Below are 21,974 nucleotides of genomic sequence, written 5' to 3' on the forward strand. Positions count from 1 at the left end.
CATGGTGGAAGGAAAAAACATGGGTGTGCTATTCCCGTCATATTCTGACGTCACTAGGATTGCAAACAAAAGATCACCTGATTGTAACTGTCAAATTAGTATATGTATTTGTTTTGATTCGGTTGTTATTGTTTTTTCCTACAGTTACCTAACAATGTACATGTTCTCTCACTGATTTGAGAAAGCAAAGTGGTCAATTCGCTCATCAGTGAGACAATGTTAACATTGCCTCACTCTAATTACTTTGTCTCACTCCAGATTTGCAACGTGAAGGCACGAAATAGTGAACGCGTAACATGCAGGCAACGTCGCATGCGCGTGAAATACGTTGGCAGCACTGGCTGTATATCAGCTGGTCAGCTGTTGTACTGTTGTATTTGTCACTTCACATTAAATGTTATATTAAAAGTTCACTTCTGTTCTGTGTAAAAATAGGTTATGTTTCTTCACAAATTTATTTGTTTTATGGTAACTGTAGGAAAATTATAATGTGCAACTCGAGTTCAAAGTACAATTGCCTCACTCGAGAAAGCATTCCTCACTCGCCTACGGCTCGTGAGTAAGGATTTCTCTCGAGTGAGTCAATTGCTCACTTTTCTCACTAGTTGCACAAATAACTATTTATTATTATAAAAACAATAAAAACAAATACAATCATGACATGATAATTTGACATTTACAATCAGGTGATCTTTTGTTTGCAATCCGAGTGACGTAAGAATATGACGGGAATAGCACACCTATGTTTTTTCCTTCCACCATGGTGTGAGCGCTTTAAATAAATACTAGTGTACATGTTGCTCGAAATCGAGCAATTGCAAAGAAGTACAGGAGTTATCTATAAACAAATGACTTGTTTAAAAACTCATAATTTCTCAGAAAAAACTCAGAGTCATAATTTCCGATTATTTTAAAAGAGTCGACTAAAAGATTATTAACTAATTGAAATACTCACAATTTACATAACAGTCCCATTCCAGTTTAAAGGGGTAATTTTTAACTATCAAACTGCCCATGGACGGGAAAAGGTAAGCTTACAATTCAAGTCAACGTAAAAAGGCTGTCAGCTTTTATAATGTACCGTACCTAAGTTATTTAGCCAATTTGTAGACAATAAGGTGTAGGCTACTTTAAACTCTACAGAACAGAGTTAGGCAAAAACTGGCAGAACTCTGAAATGAGCATTCAAAATTATACCCATTTTTAATACAACATTAGATAATTCGCACATTGACTGTTGACAATTAACACATGTTCTTCTTCTCACTTTTAATTTTTGGTTTGCAACGGCAAAAATCTGTTTCATAATCACTGAAATAGATTTATAATAAATAATCCTTCATAAAGTTTAAGATTAAATAAACCTAAGTTGTTTTATTTTTTTGGATCAGCTGTCTGAAATTGAGAAATAGGCATTTGACAGTTCTGGTTGTTTACATTTAAATGTCAAAGCAAATGTAAACATTGTGAATTTTCTTATGATTCCATGGAGACTGATTTTTTAAATTTAATTTCTGACAACAGCTGAAGTTTCAAAACAATGTTTGTTTCACATGTTAATCTTATGGAAATACAAAACTTTAAAGGGCCCCAGGGCCTCACTCTCTAATTATTTCCCTAAAAAGAAAGTTTCCTGCACAACTTCACGTTACGCTATTTCCAATGAGACCAAAAACATGTCAATCGGTTCAGTAGTTTCAGAGGAGTAATTGTCACAAAAATCCTGCTTGCGTATTAAATAAGTACTAGTGTACATGTTGCTCGAAATCGAGCAATTGCAAAGAAGTACGGGAGTTATTTGTAAACAAATAACTTGTTTAAAAACTGACAACAGTCATAATTTCCGATGATTTTAAAAGAGTCGGCTAAAAGATTAATAACTAATGGAAATACTCGCAATTTACATAACAGTCCTGTTCCAGTTTAAAGGGATAATTTTTAACTATCAAACTGCCCATGGACGGGAAAAGGTAAGCTTACAATTCAAGTCAACGTAAAAAGGCTGTCAGCTTTTATAATGTACCGTACCTAAGTTATTTAGCCAATTTGTAGACAATAAGGTGTAGGCTACTTTAAACTCTACAGAACAGAGTTAGGCAAAAACTGGCAGAACTCTGAAATGAGCATTCAAAACTATACCCATTTTTAATACAACATTAGATAATTCGCACATTGACTGTTGACAATTAACACATGTTCTTCTTCTCACTTTTAATTTTTGGTTCGCAACGGCAAAAATCTGTTTCATAATCACTGAAATAGATTTATAATAAATAATCCTTCATAAAGTTTAAGATTAAATAAACCTAAGTTGTTTTATTTTTTTGGATCAGCTGTCTGAAATTGAGAAATAGGCATTTGACAGTTCTGGTTGTTTACATTTAAATGTCAAAGCAAATGTAAACATTGTGAATTTTCTTATGATTCCATGGAGACTGATTTTTTAAATTTAATTTCTGACAACAGCTGAAGTTTCAAAACAATGTTTGTTTCACATGTTAATCTTATGGAAATACAAAACTTTAAAGGGCCCCAGGGCCTCACTCTCTAATTATTTCCCTAAAAAGAAAGTTTCCTGCACAACTTCACGTTACGCTATTTCCAATGAGACCAAAAACATGTCAATCGGTTCAGTAGTTTCAGAGGAGTAATTGTCACAAAAATCCTGCTTGCGTATTAAATAAGTACTAGTGTCCTTGTTGCTCGAATTCGAGCAATTGCTAAGTATTACAGGTGTTATTTTAAAACGAATAACAGTCATAATTTCTGATGTCTTTGACTCAAAGATTATGTAAACACTCAAGATGTACATAACAGATTATATCATTTTATCTAGGCTCTCTCGCTTTTTTCCGTTGTAATATCTCTACCCAAATTCAAATAGTAAATATTTCATTTCAACCAAGTCAGTAAATGTTTGTTCAAACTTATTGAATGTTTACAATTAACATATGTTCTTCTTCTCACTTTTAATATCTGTTAACAGCTGGAGTTTCATAACAATTTTTGTTTCCCATGTTAATCTTATGGAGAAATATGAAACTTTAAAGGGCCCCAGGGCCTCACTCTCTAATTATTTTCATAAAAAGAAAGTTTCCCGCACAACTTCACGTTACGTTCTTTCCAATGACACCAAAAACATGTCAATCGGTTCAGTAGTTTCGGAGGAGTAATTGTCACAAAAAACCTGCTTGCGTATTAAATAAGTATAGACTAGTGTACATGTTGCTCGAAATCGAGCAATTGCAAAGAAGTACGGGAGTTATTTATAAACAAATAACTTGTTTAAAAACTGACAACAGTCATAATTTCCGATGATTTTAAAAGAGTCGGCTAAAAGATTAATAACTAATGGAAATACTCGCAATTTACATAACAGTCCTATTCCAGTTTAAAGGGATAATTTTTAACTATCAAACTGCCCATGGACGGGAAAAGGTAAGCTTACAATTTAAGTTAACGTAAAAAGGCTCTCAGCTTTTATAATGTACCGTACCTAAGTTATTTAGCCATTTGTAGACAATAAGGTGTAGGCTACTTTAAACTGTACAGAACAGAGTTAAGCAAAAACTGACAGAACTCTGAAATGGTGTTATTTATCAAAGGAATATTCATATGCCAAATTCTTAAAATAAAAATTCAATAACCAATAACATAGGCTATCATTAAACACAAATCAACATCCAAAACTATACACAATTTTAATACAACATAGATTATTTACACATTGCATGTTTGCAATTAACATATGTTCTTCTTCTCACTTTTAATTTTTGCTTCACAACGGGAAAAATCTGTTTCATAATCATTGAAATAGATTTATAATAAATAATCCATCAAAAAGTTTAAGATTAAATAAACCTTACCACATAGTTGTTTTATTTTTTTGGATAAGCTGTCTGAAATCGTGAAATAGGCATTTGACAGTTCTGGTTGTTTACATTTAAATGTCAAAGGTAATGTAAACATTGTGAGTTTTCTCATGCTTCTATGGAGACCAATTATCAATATTTAATTTCTGACAACAGCTGGAGTTTCAAAACAATGTTTGTTTCCCATGTTATTCTTATGGAGAAATATGAAACTTTAAAGGGCCCCAGTGCCTCACTCTCTAATTATTTACCTAAAAAGAAAGTTTCCTGCACAACTTCACGTTACGCTCTTTCCAACGACACCAAAAACATGTCAATCGGTTCAGTAGTTTTGGAGGAGTAATTGTCACAAAAATCCTGCTTGCGTATTAAATAAGTACGAGAGGTCGTCCAGTGGTCGAAACTCGACCAAAAATATGTAATGTACTCACTTATCTATTTTCACCCCACACTGCAAATAAAACATGTGATTGGAGTTTCCTCCATTTGTTTTGATTTTCTGTTTATATTTCGTTGTTATTTCGTAACCAGCATAGCAACGCATAAGATCCATGTTAATTTTTTCAAATTTTTAAACTCATTTTTTGTGCTTATCTTTGAGCCTATTTAAATTTATAAAGGGATTCTGCACACCTACAGGAAAATAGCTTTCCAACGGTATGCGTAGATTTTCCCTACGATGCACACGAGCTGAGAAAAAAGGTTTTAAAGAAACATGCTTGCCTATTAATATATAGATTTTTTGTGCTTATCTTTGAGCCTATTTAAATTTATAAAGGGATTCTGCACACCTACAGGAAAATAGCTTTCCAACGGTATGCGTAGATTTTCCCTACGATGCACACGAGCTGAGAAAAAAGGTTTTAAAGAAACATGCTTGCCTATTAATATATAGATAGATAGATATTAATATATAGATTAAATAAGCGTATTAAATATATTAAATGGTATATACTAGCATGATACTAGTTAACCGCCCGTGCTCCACCACGGGAATATTGTCAGCAATAAAAGAAATAATAATTAACAATTACTGTTTATCTTTGTATTTTATTTAGGGGTTGTTTAATTTTTTACATGAAATAGAACTGATAGTTTGCCTGTATAAACTATTTTATGTTAATCAAACCGATATATTATTTTAACCAAATGAATGTTTTATATTAATTCGAGTTTCATTTGAAAAATAAAAAAGTATACGAACTCGGCAATGCTGATAACCTAATAAGCAGCTATTTATGCTATTTAGATAATTTGCTCAAGTATATTCCTATATTCGTCGTTTTTTTCATTACATTTGTTGTATGGAATAAAGATAGTCACTTAGCTTACATATACATCAGCATCAGCAGTTGGTCGCATTTCACGAATCTTTGACCCATACTGTGAGTAAAAACTGTGTTTACGTCGTATATATAAAGTTGGGCATACTTTGTTCAATGTTAGAGGCTATTAACGGTCCAATTTGATGGAAAAGGAGTCGTGGATTTTAAAACTATGTAGACTACCACTACCAGAAAGATGTTGATTCAAGTGAGACTTAGAACTGGCCATTGCAGATGCAGGTTTGTATTATATTTTACTCAAATAGTTTTTTGTCTCTTTTGACCCTTAATACTTTTTTATAGTCGCTGTGTTGATAAGATTTCCCATAAACTCAAAATGTTGATAAGGAGTTCATTTTACCTTCCCCTTGTGACAACATAAGGAAAAAATATTTGTGCCCCAGTTAGTATGTTCTGACTCAAAATTCATAGATTTGCAGTACTGACAAATCCAATCTAACGACCCCAATTTAAAAAAATGATATTTTTTAGAAGGGACTTCCAGAGCACATTTAACACCATCACTGCTCTTTACCTTTTTAATTCGATGGTTTTCTACATTTTTTTCGTTCGTCTCTTTACGACCGGTTAATGATTACCTCTTCTTTTTCTTTTTGTACTTTTCACACCCTGGGGTTAATGATAAAGTTTTATAACGCTATAATGACCCGAGTCAACATTGCCATTAAACATCAAGTCACATACTTCTTCGCCAGAACCGAATGGAAAGTCACAGTTTCTCAAGCAACTTCCCTGTGTACTTGAAAAAAAATTTACTGATATATTGTAGTTCCACGTATCCCAGCGTACTCGCCATCTCGAGAAGGTAAAGTTTGGTACCACTGAACGTCTAACACTGATCTTGAGTAAGATTCGTCACCTACTTTAAAATGTTTGTATGTTTCCCACTCATTAGCAATTATATGTACAACTTGCAAGCGGATTTCCAAATGATTATTCTGGTGGCCGTAGAGAATAAATTATATTGATCAAAACAATAAGTTTCCGTTCCCTACTATGGGTATTATTTCACATTCCATACTCAAACTTAAACTCAATTACCACTTTCCTTCAGATCACTTTGCAGGAAAACTAAAACATTTCAAAAATAAGTTAACAAATACACTTTCCTTGATCAAAATCGTGTGTTTATAAACAGAAACTCCAAGTTTAATAATTGCATACTGAAAGTTAGGTTATAAAAATAATAACAAATGTCTGACAAACATTAAACAGCTGACGAATAATTTATGAACTGTGTATTTTATTCTTCAATAAGAATTGTATTGACTCGACCTTTAAAGGGCTGTAGCTCGTAGCCCTTAGAAAAAACGTAAATTCTAAGGAAGTTCGGCAAATCTACATACTATCCCCTTTAATTTGAGACATAAATCTTGTAGAACGGTCCAGTAATTACTGAGAAAACAGTGTTACAACTGTGTATCTATATAAATAAAATTAGAGTTTTGTCTGTACATTGCTTAGAATAATGAACTTTTTGGTTATTTTTACATTTCATAGGTCAGAGAAACCGAATCAAACCTTATCTCAATTTCTGTCTGTCTGTCTGTCTGTCTGTCTGTCTGTCTGTCTGTCTATCTGTCATTCTCTTGGTAACGCTAAAATACGCACTTTATTACAACTACTCCTCAATAACTATAGCACTGTCCCGCCTGAAACTTATTTTCCAAATACTATACATATATGAGATGGTTTTAGACGTATTTCATCGAATATGAGACAGTTAGATATTTAACAGTAAACCCTTGAAAATCAAGTTTTTGTCGATTTTTGACGTGGAATTTCTGGAAGCCCATGTTAACCTTATGAGAAATGAAATTATTGAATCTTAACAGCTGTTTCAATTAAACAAGTTGGTTCTGTTCTGTGATGTTCAATAGCATTAAAGTTACAAGGATTACCAACAGGGTGCAGCACTAGCACTATTATTTCTTTTACATTTATGACAACAGCTAATTTGCAACCTGGAGGCGAGTGAGCGTAGCGAACGAGCTAACCTGAAGGCAAGTGAGCGTAGCGAACGAGCTAACCTGAAGGAAAGTGAGCGCAGCGAACGAGCTCCAACATACAGGTGAGTGAGCGTAGCGAACGAACTTCAACCAGGACGTGATTGAGCCATGCAAACGAGATCAGATAGTAAAAATAAAAGTAAGCCTACCGTTATAGGATCGACCGGCAGACACAGAGGTAATTTAACCTTTTATTGATTGTCATACCGATCCGGAACAACAAAAAACAACATAAAATGAAGCTATGTATAATAGTTTGGCCAGCATATCTTAAAATATGCAAACCAACTGCTGTTCGTTATATAAGAAGGTTTCAACTGAATATTATAAGATCCCCGTGCGTAGAACGGGTACACAGCTAGTTAAATATATAGATAGATACATAAATATATTTGCATAAATATTACATTTTTTAAGTGAGAACGAAATTCCAAGGGTCAAGGGATATTGTAGCTATCCAGAATTTTATAATGTTTATATAAAAAAAATACAAGACAAATCCATAACATGACATAACAGGACGTATACAATTTAAAGATAACATTCGGCAGATATTCAGACCTTCTTTCAAAATTGCACTTCTATGGCATTCAGGGCGCTGCCTTGTAACTTTTCGAATCTTACCTAAAGGATAGGAGACAAGTTGTGTATATTAATGGTGTTCAGTCTCAAGAGGTTTACTTGAAATACGGTGTTCCCCAAGGATCTGTTTTGGGTCCTTTGTTATTTTTAATTGGTATTAATGATTTACCTCATAATGTACAATGTAGAACCCTTCTTTATGCTGATGACACGATCAGCATTTGTTAACACTTCCAGTGACTTTCTGCATTTAAGTTATTTGGTAAATAACTCAATAGAAGAAGTTTCATCTTGGTTTAGAGCTAATGACTATCTCTTAATTAAAAATAAAATTGAAAAAATAGTATTCTCTTTGAGGCCTTATGACCATAAATCTTTAGCTATAGAAACAGCTGTCAGTACTAAGTATTTAGGTGTATGTGTTGACCAACAGCCTACTTGAAATACTCATATTTGTTGTGTGACTACTACACTTTCTAGAGTTGTTTTCTTGTTGGGGGTGGGGAAAGGGGGAAAAATTGTATGATGACAACTATGATCAAATAATACAGAGAGAGTCTTAGGTTTACATTTAAGTCGCAATTAGGAAACGACCATTGATCGAATAGGTACAGTCATAGATAAATCATACTTTCTTAGGTACAGTATTTAACAGATTTGATTTACGTAGCTTAATAAGGTTATAACAAAATAACATTTGATCTTAAACGATTCATAGGTGAATCTGAATGATCTGAATCATCGTATGGATCAATCTCATAAATGGCAAACTTAGGTCCGACATAGGAAGTGGTGATGGAAGTAGAAAAGGCGAGAAGTGCGGAGTTTGGGAAACGTTTGTGGCAGTTACATTGATGTATCTGCAATACTAACATGTTATGGGAAGGGAGGGAAACCGGTCCAAGACGTAGGAAGTAGTGAAGTAAATGGTAAAGGCAAACACTCCGGAGGCTGGGAACCATCTGTGGCAGTTATATATTAATGTATATGCAATCTAAAATGCGATGGGAAGGAAGGGAAACAGGTCCACAACGTTGTAAGTGGTGAGGGAAGTAGTAAAGGCTGGCAGTGCGAAGTGTGGGAACCGATGGTGACAGTTACAGTAATTTGTCTGCAATACTATAATGCTATGTGAAGGAAGGGAAACAGGTCCTCGACGTAGGAAGTGGTCAAGGAAGTAGTAAAGGCTAGCAGGGCAGAGTGTGGGACAGTTATATTAATGTACCTATCTAAAATACAAAAATGCTATTGGGAAGGGAGGAAACCAGGTCCACGACATAGGAATAAGTGGTAAAGGAAGTAGTGGTAAAGACTATCAGTGCAGATTAGTGATGTGGGCCGGGTAAATACCCAGTGGGTAGGTAAATATAAATTGGGTTTTTACCCGGGTATTTACCCCAGGCCCGGGTAAATACCCAAAAACTGGGTATTTATAATTTGTATTAAAGTTAGAGAAGATTGAGATGTTTTATTGCAATTATTACCCTGTGAGAATAGTAAAATGATGATAAAATGTGTTAAACAAAATTTCATATGGTCACTACTAGTATTTTACTTCTCGGTATGATCGCCATAAATACCCAGGTCTGAGCATAAAGCATAAATACCCTGGTCGCATGGTTGCACTGGTCCTGACTACTTATGATTTTTTTTATTTCAATGATAGATGAATTTATTTTATTGAAAGTGAAGAAAAATAACTTGTAAAGCAATAATTATTATTTAGAAAGACAGGAAAATTTAACCTAGTAGTGGCCTATGTATAAACAACTTAAGAAAATAATTAAAATTCAATCTGTAGGATGGCAGGGTTTAGTAATATTTTTGTTCTAGATCTTTTGTTGGTATCAATGGTATAAAAAACGAATTTAATAATCTTGTGATACAAAACATTTGAATCTATAGCACAATAAATCTTTCAAAATTATATTAAGTTAGAACAAAAAACAAGAGATACATTTTTTAGTAGGTTTATCCAAATATATTATTGTTTCCAACCAAACGGTAACACAGCAAAGTTTAATTACTTTATTATTCTGCCTTTACTTTCTCACATTAAGCCATATTCTTCTTTATAGTTTTTTAGCACAGTGGTTGTAACTTGTAAACGTTTTTTTTCAACTTTGTACATAATAACATTTCAAGGTAATTTGAAAAATATTTAATAGCAATAACATTATAAAGAGTTTTAACTCTTTTGGAGTATTCTAAAATGTTTTACACAATCATTTATTGCTAATAAAACTATTCATGGCAAGTTCAACTGTTTTTATTGCAACATAAATACCCAACAATTCCTGAATATTTATAAATTAAAATAATTTTTTATTTAATTGGTTATAAATTTATAAAATGATACAAATTAAAATAGCCACAGCCTTTTTTAATATACTATTTTTTTGTATTATAGTAAGTTAAATTTAACTGATGTTACTCGATATAAGACACGAAACCCCATGCTTATTTAGAAACTTTATGTAGGCCTATTATTTTTTTTTAAGTGCTAAATCATTAAATAAAAGGTACTAGCAAAGCTTCAAGTTACTGTAAAAGGTGTTACAGACCATCCTAATTTATCATGTAATGATAACAATAACATTAGGGGTAAATATAAATGAATTTCATAAATACCCAAAATACCCGGGTATTTATGCATTTTGGGTATTTACCCGGGTAAATACCCAGGGTATTTACCCCGAGTTTTAAATACCCGGGTATTTTACATCACTAGTGCAGATGAGTGTGGGAACGCTTTAAGGGAAGTTAGATTAATGTATCTAAACTATTAAAATGCTAGGGGAGAGGAAGGGAAACCGGTCCATGACGTAGGAGGTGGTGAAGGAAGTAGTAAAGGCTAAAGGTGCTGAGTGTGGGAACGCTTTGTGGCAATTAGATTAATGTATCCGTATCGGCAATCCTAAAATGCTCTGGGAAGGGAGGGAAACAGATCCACGACGTAGGAAGTGGTGAAAGAAGTAGTATAGGTTAGCAGTGCAGAGTGTGAGTGTGGGAACATATGTATTTTGAATTATATCTATAAACATTTTTCATTTACTACTTTAAAAACCGCGAAACATGATTGCTCCGCTCAACTGGCTTTCACTGCTCTGAAAGCAATCCTAGTTAAATTTTGCCCTTGACCTTGACGCATACCTGTCTCATGAGGTATCTCCAGTTTAACCTGACCTCGTTTCAAACCAGAATTACTTAAAGTAGGGAATATCCACCTTCTAGAGATTGATAAATTATATTATTTATATACTCTTACTCTTATGCATTTTATGATACAAGGATACAAGAAACAAACAAAATATGGACGTAAACAGTTAGACATATTATTATTCTATTGCTAAAATCAACCAACTCATCACAGACACCCGTTACTGTGTTTTAGATTAGGAGTTGCAAATATAGACAGCTGTGGAGCGGGAATAACCAAATATTTTGAGTTAAAACGAAAAGTCAAACTGATTTATAGGTTATGTTTTATGTATTGAATGCGATTGTGTTAATGTAATAGTTTTAACTTGATAATGAAGTATTTTCTTGAACTTTAATCAAAGTTTAACATAAGCCTGTTTTAACCACGTTTATCTCAACCCATATAAGAAAATACAATTATATTTAATGTTATTGACTTCCTTCTTACCAATACCAATTTGATAACTAGGCCTAGGCAAAACAAGAGCAGGCCTAGGCCTATCATTACTATTTAGAACTTATATTTTGTTGAACATGATCGGGGATAAAGCATTTGAATTAATCAAAGAACTGGATAGAAGTAGAGGAAGCTTGTTACCTTTTGATGTAAGTATGAACAATGACTTAATTTTTATAACTCTTGTTGGAAGCTTATCTTAATCATATAGGCTCAAGTTACTTCTCAAATTTGGGCCTGTACTAAGTATTTATTTTGATCAGGAAACAAGCTGTTATAGTCTACATTTTTCCCTTGCTTTAAAAAAAGTAAACAAGCCTAGTCCTACATTTATGTTTCCTAATCGATTGTTTCCTAGATTATTGATAAACTTGATTTGCATTGATGTGTGTTGCATTGCAACCACGATTCCCCACCACTGTTTGGAGAGGGAGATATCGGTATGGTAGTGTCAGTGTCTCAATTATTTATGTAACTTAAAACATCAAGCAGCCAAATTACAGAAAGACACCTTAATTTTTACAAGATGGCAAATATTGTTTGAATATGAAAGAGCATCTTAAAATAGGCAAGACTATCATTTCGTTTTACTTTGACATTGATCAGTCTTTGTATTTATGAACACCATGGAACTTTATGGATTGAGTACTTCTTAAATAGCCCCAACTCACGTCCTAAAAACATTTTAAAACTATTCTATGACATCAATTCAATAACTTTCTTCCCATTGGCGCCAACTTATGAGCGTTATTCGTATGGCCGCTGCAGGCCCGGCGGCTGACTTCCGAGTGCTGCTCGTGTCACCACTACGCAGCGCCACTAGTTATTTAATTATTATTATTTTCCCCCCTTTTTGTTTCTTCTTACTTTTATGATTTTTATAAAAATCTTGCTTCTTGTTTTGCATATTTAGTACTCATTTATTTTTGCGAATAACAAACAAGGTTGTGTTGCCAAGGAAACCAGATATCACCCAAAATCAGCTGCGGTAAGGTAAAACAAACATTTTTTTCTATGTTATTACTTATAAACGTAAACAACTTGTGATTTTTCTACGTAGGGAATCAATTAAACTTTATAACAATAGCCTAGTGTCATTTGGTGACTGGATTAATCTTGGAATTTGTAAACCAAGTTAACTACTGTATAAAAATTTGTTTTTAAAAATGTTTTATATTATAATCTTTATAATATTATTTTACACTTTGACTATCAAATTAATCCCTTTTTTGTAGACAATTTTACTGTGAACAAAATGGCAAAAGAATTATTAATTTATTACCTAAGGTTTTATTTCTATAGGCCTAACTATTAGAGTAAAAGTCTACATATTCGGTAAAATAAATTGCCGACAGAGGGCACTGAAGGCAGCGCATTAATTCCTTCCCCAATGGGTTAAAGGACTTTTTGTTACTGATATGTCGTCCTTCTAGTATAATTTAAATTAATAAGCAATATCCCCAATCCAATTCACTAGGGGACACGTTGGATCCAACATGGTTAATCATCAGGAGAAAAGTGTAATTAGCCCGTAAGAATGGGAAATTCATACAAAATCTAGGATGTAGCCTATATCTCCCGAATATTGAAATATTGTTACGAAATAGGGGATATATCACTGAACTACAGATATATAGTCAATACCAACCTAACACCCGATGAGACAAGTGTCCCATAAAGAAATCATCCGCTTCGTAAACTTCCACCAGGGAGCTCATAATTTACTTTGGGTGGGCCTCTCTTACATTTAGGTGATCTCCTCAGTTGCAACCAGATCCTATCTAGATGAGATTTGTCCCCTTGGTTTACAATGTTGACTCTTGACCAAAGTGACAATGCCACAGACCTCTTGGCCACCTATCAGTCCTAAGGGTCTACCACACCAACAAAAGTGGTAAACCTCAAGCCCAAGTGTAGAAATCCTAAGTTTGCATCCTAGGTTGAGATATGTGACAATAGTTATTTGTGTAACTAGTGCGCAAAGTGGCACATTGCTGCAGTATGAGAGAAATGTTTACACACAAGCTGCAGGTGAGTGTGGAAAGTTTCTTGAGTGCAGCAACGGCACTTTGCGCTTGCGTTACACATTATATTTTCCCTGCAGTTACTAAAATACTATAAAACTGATCGTAGTCATACTAACTTTAATTGTTGCCCACTTATTTTCAAGCGCACTTGTATTGCATTGCCACCCGAACTGTGGTTTTAAGAATAATCTAAAGTTACCTACCTAGATTATTCATAGCATATTATAATGTGTATAATGTTAAGATAGAACATTCTATCTTTAAGTTTGGTACTGGCACTTTTAAAAGTAGTTATTTTAAATTAGGTCTATTTAATGAAGAGTATTTTTACTACCCATCAAAAATGTTTGAAAATTGAGCAATTGAGTAAACTGCCGTATTTTCTTTTTCCAGGATGATCATGTGAGATTGGTGTTTGAAGAAATGAGACTTCTCTGTGAGCAGATTTCAGAGGCAATGTGAGTATAAAGAAGAAATTAATAATAGGCAACAGAAGTTGAATGTTTAAAACTTTGTATTTTTTGCTGATTAAATAATAGTGCAAAATAATTTTGTATCTTTGAAATCCAATCACAAGGGGTTTAAAATTTTTTTTCGTGATCATAATAAAGATGATCACCGGAAATGTTCATGATTTTGCAGCTGAAGACAATGATGTCTCCAGGATCACAGTTGTTAATGAATTTGCCACGATCACGGGGAGATTTTTGTGGCGGGAGATGATGTGCTTGCAATGGCAGAAAATGTTGATTTTATTGCTATGGCGGGTGACAATGATGATGTACCTGCGATCAGGGCAGATTGACAATAGTGCCTTAATCACAGATTAGGCCCTATTATTGTGATGTTTCCTTCATTTTCTTTCTATATAGGCTAATTTATAAACTACTGTCTTGAGTAATTATTTAATATTTTTTTAGGAATTCTACAACTGACGCAGATGCTAATGAAATCTTTCCTGAAGTAAAATTAGAAAAGGCTGCTTTGGAGAGGAATCAGCGATGCCTTCTTGCTTACCTGTAAGATGAAATTATTAATATAGCCTAACTGAAACAATCTAAAATAGGTACTAAAAAGTAGTAACAATTAAACACATAAAAAGTAATCTAATCTCTGTATTTCTTTATAAATATTGAATGACTACTAACCACTAAACTATGAATTTATTATTTTTAAGAATAGTGATGTAACAAATAAATATTTTAATCGGAAAGCAACATCTAGTGTTTATTTCATCAATGGCAAAAAAAATTTATTGTTTAGTAATTTTCTTACCAAAAATTAGTCGAGTGTCTTTTGTCCAATCATTGACAAGTCCAATCTTGCATCATTTCGATCAACCCTATATTCATACAGGGAGCGGCAAAATGATCTGACGGTTTTCTTTGCCGCCCTGTCAAGCGAGTGAGTGGCGGAGGCTGGTGGGAATTGGGGCGTTACAAAGCCTACGTGCGGACATATTTAGTAGCCATGGAGCTGTGGACAGCTGAGTTCCATGCATTTGTATGGGAAGTGTTTTTTTTAAAGTAGCAATTCGTGTAGCTGTTCAGCGGTAGTACCGTAGACGTTTCAATGTGGGTCCAAGGGGAAAAGTCTTAACTCAAAACACCATTCTGCTGTGGGTAGGTTACTTCAGAGCTACTAGTATAGCATTGAAAAAAAGTCAACAGGCTGTCCAAGGTCAGCTCGGACAACAGAGAGTGGCGAGAGAGTGAGATAAGCTGTGGATGTTAGTCCTCAGCAGCCTAAACGTAAATAAGCTGCAGCTCTGCACTTGTCTGGCCGCTCAGTAGAAGAGTATTACAATACGATCTGCATTTTCATTCATACAAAATGGCAATCGTGCAACTGCAACAGTTGAAGCCCAGTGGTTATGCAAAGCGCAGCTCTTTTTCAGAACAATTAGTGATTGATTTTCTTACACGTGACAAAGTTGCCATTATGAGTGAGGAATCACACGTTCAATCACACCACATAGTCCTTCTCACTCTCTTTAGTCTTACACCACGTAGTCAGATTTTAGTTTCAATGCTGAACTAGTAGCTCTAAAGTTACCCACCTACAGCAAAATGGTGTTTCGAGTTGGGACTTTTCTTCTTTGACCCACATTGAAACAAGTACTGAACAGCTACACAGGAATTGCCACTTTTAAAAACACTTCTACTACAAAGTCATGGTGCTCAGCTGTCCCACGGCTCCGTGGCTACTAAAAATGTCCACACGTTGGCTTTGTAACGCCTGTATTACCACCACCCTCCGCCACTCACTCGCTTGACAGGGCGGCAAAGAAAACCGTCAGATCATTTTGCCGCTCCCTGTATATTCAGAGTGGGACAGGGAAGTATCCTTAATTTTGAAGGTACATTTAAAGACAACCAAAAATGTTAGAACCAAACTTTATATTGGGATTTAAAGGTTACATCCGGGAGTTTATTTTAATATAACTTTACTTGGTTTTAAACAGCATATCCTGCGAGTGGTGTCCCTAATCTTAAATGCACTGCTGTATTCTGGTTCTGGACTTCATTATAACTCTGTAAAGCATTTGTTGTGGAATGTGGCCAACTTCAATGAGAATTGCATCCTTCAAGGCATCTAGGGTCCTCTCGTGAACTACCCTAGGCTTAGCATCATTCCAATAGAGAACCCAATATCATTCTGCTTATTTACGGCCCCAGAAAATGGAAGTGTGCCTCACCACTAAACAAAACCCGAGCAACATGAGGCAGACCCGCAGTTAAGATTTCACATGCCTGCATTCGTTGTTGCCAGTCCCGTTGTGTGAGTTCATGAGCAAACCAACTACCATCTTGTGTAGATGGAGGTGTAGGTCCTCATGGAGAATACGAGGCACACTATGATTAGACAACGCCAGCGCGGATGCATGCTAACAAGCAGAACGTTGAAGAGACTGCAAAATTGATCTTCTGACAAGGTCAATGTTTTCAGGAGTTTGGACGGTTCTTTGAGCTCCAAATATCCTTCCCAATACACCACCCTTAAACAGAAGTACTTCACCCACACTAAAATGTAACAGATTTGCGGCAGGCCATCCGATAACAAGTTCGCAGCGCACTCTAGCTGCACAGCAACAATAGACAGATAAAAAAAATAATGTTGAGATTGTAGCACAACGGATTGAGTTATCAAATAATTAAATAACTTACGTCATCAATCCATAAATTGCTGTGGAGTACGCGTTTCAACCATCAGGTCATCCTCAGCTCCACTGTCACTAGGTTGAATCTGTTTCTATGTTGCTTTGATTTTGTAGCAACAACGTCGATATATCGAATAAATAGGCCAAACCCATTTTACATTCATCACACATACACGACATGTACGAAACATTAAAATAACGATTAAACTATGATTATAACGCCGTGCGCACGGCTGGACGGGCTCAGGTTTGCGGCTACACTCAAACCTTGTTGTAGCCACAAACCTGATCCCGTCCAGCCGTGCGCACGGTGTTATAATCATAGTATTATCGTTATTTGAATGTTTCGTACGTGTCGTGTATGTGTGATGAATGTAAAATGGGTTTGGCCTATTTATTCGATTTATCGACGTTGTTGCTACAAAATCAAAGCAACATAGAAACAGATTCAACCTAGTGACAGTGGAGCTGAGGATGACCTGATGGTTGAAATGCGTACTCCACAGCAATTTATGGATTGATGACGTAAGTTATTTAATTATAAAAAAAAAAAATACATCTTGAGTGCAAAAGCACATTGCTCACTCGAACAAGCCATGTCTACCACTGAAAGTGATATTCTAAAAAAAAATCCCAAAGCATCAGTGTCTTGATCCTAACCCCATTCCTCCAGCACACCCCCACTACTCACAGTGCAATCTTAAAAGAAGGGATATGTCCCTGCCCCACCCTGTATTATTGATTTTTTACTTTCTCCCCCTATACCATAGTATATGGAGAAAGTATTGTTTTCGTCAAAATTTTTGAGTTTGAGTTTTGAGTGGATATATTCGTTTTGGGTCCCCCGGACCCAAAAAAGTGGTTTTCGAAGTGATGTCTGTGTGTGTCTGTGTGTCTGGATGTGTACAGAGCTAGGGACTACACCTGTGGTCTGATTTCGATGAAATTTGGTATGTAGGTTCTAATCCATAGTATTTCCTGGCGTTTTTTTCATTTTTTCAAATTTTGATTTTTAATGGGGATTTTCCCATAAAAAACCGGAAAAATCTGATTTTCTCAAAAATGGCCCGAACGATTTTGATAAAAATTTAGTATAATTTAGTAATAGTGTAATTTAGTATTTAGTAGTAATTTAGTATTTAGTAGCCCTTTAAATTCTGAACAAAATGGTACAAATCCCATTTCTGTAAAAATTACGGTTCAAAAGTTATGGTAATTTATGTTATTTTCCCATAAAAACCCCATAAAATAACGAAAAATAGGATTTTAGAAAAAAATCCGGTTTCAATTTATCATAGTATGTTATGGTCCTTAAAGTTTTGATAGTTTTTTCATTAAAAAAAATTTAATTTTTAATGGGAATTTTCCCATAAAACCCCATAAAATAACGGAAACATAGGATTTTCACAAAAACGGCCTGAACGATTTTGATAAAAATTTGGTATGTTATAGTCCTTTATATTCTGAACAAAATGGTACAAATTCCATTTCTGTAAAAATTACGGTTCAAAAGTTATTGTAAATTATGTTATTTCCCATAAAATAACGGAAAAATCTAATTTTCACAAAACTGGCCCGAACGATTTTGATAAAAATTTTGTATGTAGTCCTTTAAATTCTGAACAAAATTGTACTAATCCCAATTCCGTAAATTTACTCTCACCGCTTACACATGATAAGGGTTGTTGACAAACTTATGGGAGAAAGTATGTGTCAGAATGCTGATACCGTTTATTTACAGTTGGAACCGAATGCAGCTTATCAGACAAATGCGATGGGAGTTCGGAAGTATTCTGCCACCTGACATTAAAGAAAACTTGAGTGAGTCAGAGGTTTGTACAATTTTCCTACTTATCAGATTTTCATACTTTATATTGAGGGATTTTCTCCCCTTATTCAGTATAAGAGAAATTATTTTTTAAATGTCAAATTTTTTTTAGTTTGAATTTTATTTGGAAATACAGTATAAATTTTGGGCCCCCCTGAAGTCTGAGCCCAAAAAGTGGTTTTCAAAGGAGTGTGTCTGTATGTGTACAGAGCTACAGACTACATACTACACCCCTGTGGTCCTTTTTAGTAAATAATTACTGTTAATGACTAATTTCATATACTATGTATGTCCATTGATTAATCTTTTATATTTCTGCTGTATAATCTATTTGTTAAGATTAACTATCACATGTTTTTAATATTGTTAATATGATGAAGCAAATGGTAAATAAAGTTACCATTGAAATGTTGTACTGAAAAACTGACTATTCTTATTTGACTAGAATAATTGACAATATAATATTGGTTGATATTATAAGGCCTTATCTTAGCAATCCTGTTTTATTGATACAAAATTAATTTTGGGCCCGAAGGTCCATCATCAGTCGGAATCTAGTAGACCAAATTTTATCTATATTAGAATCCCCCCGTTGGGTTTTGTAGAAAATTTCACAACATTTAAGACAATACAAGTCATAGTCATATAACCTGCAATCCCGATGATTTTGACAGTTGCTCGCAACAGGTTCTCTAACCAAAGTGATGTTATCTGACACTATAAAAACCATGGTTTTTAACCCTAATTGTTTTTTTTTTTCGTATCGACTATGACTTGTATTGTCATAAATGTTGTGAAATTTTCTACGAAACCCAACAGGTGGATGACTACACAATACTATCTCTAAATAGAAATCAGCTGGTTCTTCCTGACCCCTTCCTCATCCATCATTGATTCTATTAACTCCTTTTTGGGATTATTTAATTTAGTAAACTATGATTATTCTAGACTAAGCGTTTGTGAAGCCGACCCTGGTTCAACCTTCACTACACCAACACATCCTTCTCGGCTACCAAGCCCATCTTGCGCATGTACCAATCACAAGTGGTCAGGTGACCATCTGGGTCTTTGGTCTCGAGGCTATTAGCATTGACTATTGGATACAGAAGCTATTAGGTTGTGTATGGTTTCTGATCACCACCATTTCAGCAAAGTCACTTGCTAAAACTGATAAAACAGTTTTCAGATTTTTGTCCACACAATTTATAACATTACTAAATTTCAGATCAGATGGTTCAACAATTACACTAAATCTCTGGCAAAGTACATGAAATCTTTGGGAAACAATTATGGATTGAACCTTACACAGGACATAAAGCCTCCAAAATCACTATATGTAGAGGTAAGAGAAACTTTTTACAATATAGCAGTGAGCCATACTTAAGTAGTTTATCGAAAATGTTTTAAACTAAAATAATGTGAATTTTCAACAAAATCTGTTATATCCCTGTATAAATACAGATTGTATATTTTTTTGGCAGAGGGTTATCCCTCTTATTTACTTAGCTAAATTGAGTATTTTTACATTGGATAAACATGTAAATCCATCCCCGAAATTCTCATGTGATATCTAGAGCCATATGACAGTTTTATATGGCAACTTCCAACATGTAAATGTGAAGGGAACACAGATTTTAAGGTTCTAGACAGAATCTTATCTGCTTTCAAACTATTTCCGAATTTATTTTCACTATCACATAAACTACAGGCTCCTGGAACTTGGTTGTATGTTTTAAATCCAGATCATTATCATTATGTTGGATTTAGTTAAACAGATTAAGTCCTTTTGTGAACTGCTTGAAACATGTTGTAAATTATTGATTGTTGGATGTATCTAATAGTACATTCTGGCTGACATGTACAAGTTATGTATGTGTCATAGATTATACTCTCGATCTATTAGTATTAGCTTAAATTTTAGTTTTGTAACATTGGTGGATTTTATTCACTATGTCAAAACTATTAGACACGTTGGCTCCTGATACTCAATTTCCATTTTCTTATGATTTCTATGATTTTATCCTACTAGCGTGAAAACACTTACAATGCACAATTAATTACTGTAAAACCCGTCTTTTCTATAGGCAACAGGGCTTGTAGTCCGGGAAAATAATTAATAAAATAGTTATTTTAACGTTTTGTAATTTTTTTTAATGAGTTTTTTTTTATTTCCATTACTTCCTTTGGTGGTAGATGTATGTTAGCAAGATATCATTAATCGTATAAGAACTGGTTTACATGGATATTGAACCGTCCCTTTTATTCTAGGTTAGAAGTTTGATGGACTATGGAAAGCTTGAACTGGAAGACGGAGATGTAATTGTGCTGAAGAAGAACAGTCAACATCTGATCCCGAGGTCGTTGTGTGAGCCTTTGATAAGGCAAGGTGTTCTGGAGCAGATCTCCAGCTGAGGTACCAACTCAGATCCATTTACCTAATCAACTTGTGCTAATGCCTTTCATTACCCTACACTGACTGATACGATGGCTGAAGGCTTGGAGAAATAGAAGGAGCCCTATTCAAATTTAGATCCAGCATAGGTTCACATCATGTGTGCTCACTATTTATTATTCAAACGAGTGTGTGTAAATTTACTGTGATAAAAAGACGTCTTTGTATTTTACTATGTTAGTGAATTTTTAATGAATTTTTTTAACTTTTACTATGACAGGAACTATCCATTTTTTTTCAATTTCTATAGTAAAGTAAAATGTATTATTAGCAATACTGAATTTTAAGAGGAATAATATTTGTAGTTCAACGTATTTAATTAATTTAAAATTGTATTAAATTCAGCCAAAGCCTGGAGACCATACTTGAATGGGAAAAGTAAAAGTTCTGTCCTCACCTAAATCCCAAAAACCTAATCCCTTCTGCTCTATGTTACATCCTCAGCCATCGATTGTAAACATTTGTATAACATTTTCAGATTCTATTCTGTAATGATTTTGTGTAGGAAATATTGTACCAATAATATATTTAGAAGAATAAAAGTTTTTACCAAGAATTGTAATACTAAGTGTATTTATTACTCCAATATTTTACTCCAGAATGACATATTAACAACAAAATCTAGCATTAATTTTAGTTTGGAAAATTTTTATAGAAAAATGCCGTTGTATCTATACAACAATTTAAATCCTTTTTGGAGTATCTTCATGTACCAGTTATCTGAAAAAAGTAACACTGTCTTACCACCAAGCATTTAGTAAAACAAATATTTGACTTCCAATAAATACTTTTCCGTTACCTCATCTAATAAAAGGATCAATTGATTAGAAAACAATAGTTTCACAGATTAAATAAACTCTGTAGTCTATATAGGTTGTGCCTACTTTCCGCCCTGGATGAGGTAGGGACTTCCACTGGTGCTTAGTGATTACAATTAGCACTTGGTATTGAGTCGAATATTGCGGATGGTAGAGTGGTTGGAGGTTTTGTTGTGGTTCGGCGAGTTGGTAAGACTGACAACTTTTAAAATGAGGGTAAAA

General features: G+C 34.3%; 1 protein-coding gene across 1 annotated transcript; it reads left to right on the forward strand.

The window, feature by feature from the left end:
• The first annotated feature begins 11,289 nt into the window (after positions 1 to 11,289).
• LOC129004621 (DNA replication complex GINS protein PSF1-like) lies at positions 11,290 to 21,580 on the forward strand. Its single transcript, XM_054433166.1, has 6 exons — positions 11,290 to 11,616; positions 13,888 to 13,952; positions 14,415 to 14,513; positions 18,396 to 18,486; positions 19,708 to 19,824; positions 20,751 to 21,580. Exons 1-6 carry the CDS (start codon positions 11,545 to 11,547, stop codon positions 20,892 to 20,894), a joined length of 588 nt encoding a protein of 195 aa, XP_054289141.1. The 5' UTR covers positions 11,290 to 11,544; the 3' UTR covers positions 20,895 to 21,580.
• The last annotated feature ends 394 nt before the right edge of the window (positions 21,581 to 21,974 follow it).

This window comes from Macrosteles quadrilineatus, unplaced genomic scaffold, assembly GCF_028750875.1.
Source record: "Macrosteles quadrilineatus isolate MER2022 unplaced genomic scaffold, UCM_ALF_1.0 Scaffold_10__1_contigs__length_6754688, whole genome shotgun sequence".
Taxonomy (NCBI): Eukaryota; Metazoa; Arthropoda; class Insecta; order Hemiptera; family Cicadellidae; genus Macrosteles; species Macrosteles quadrilineatus.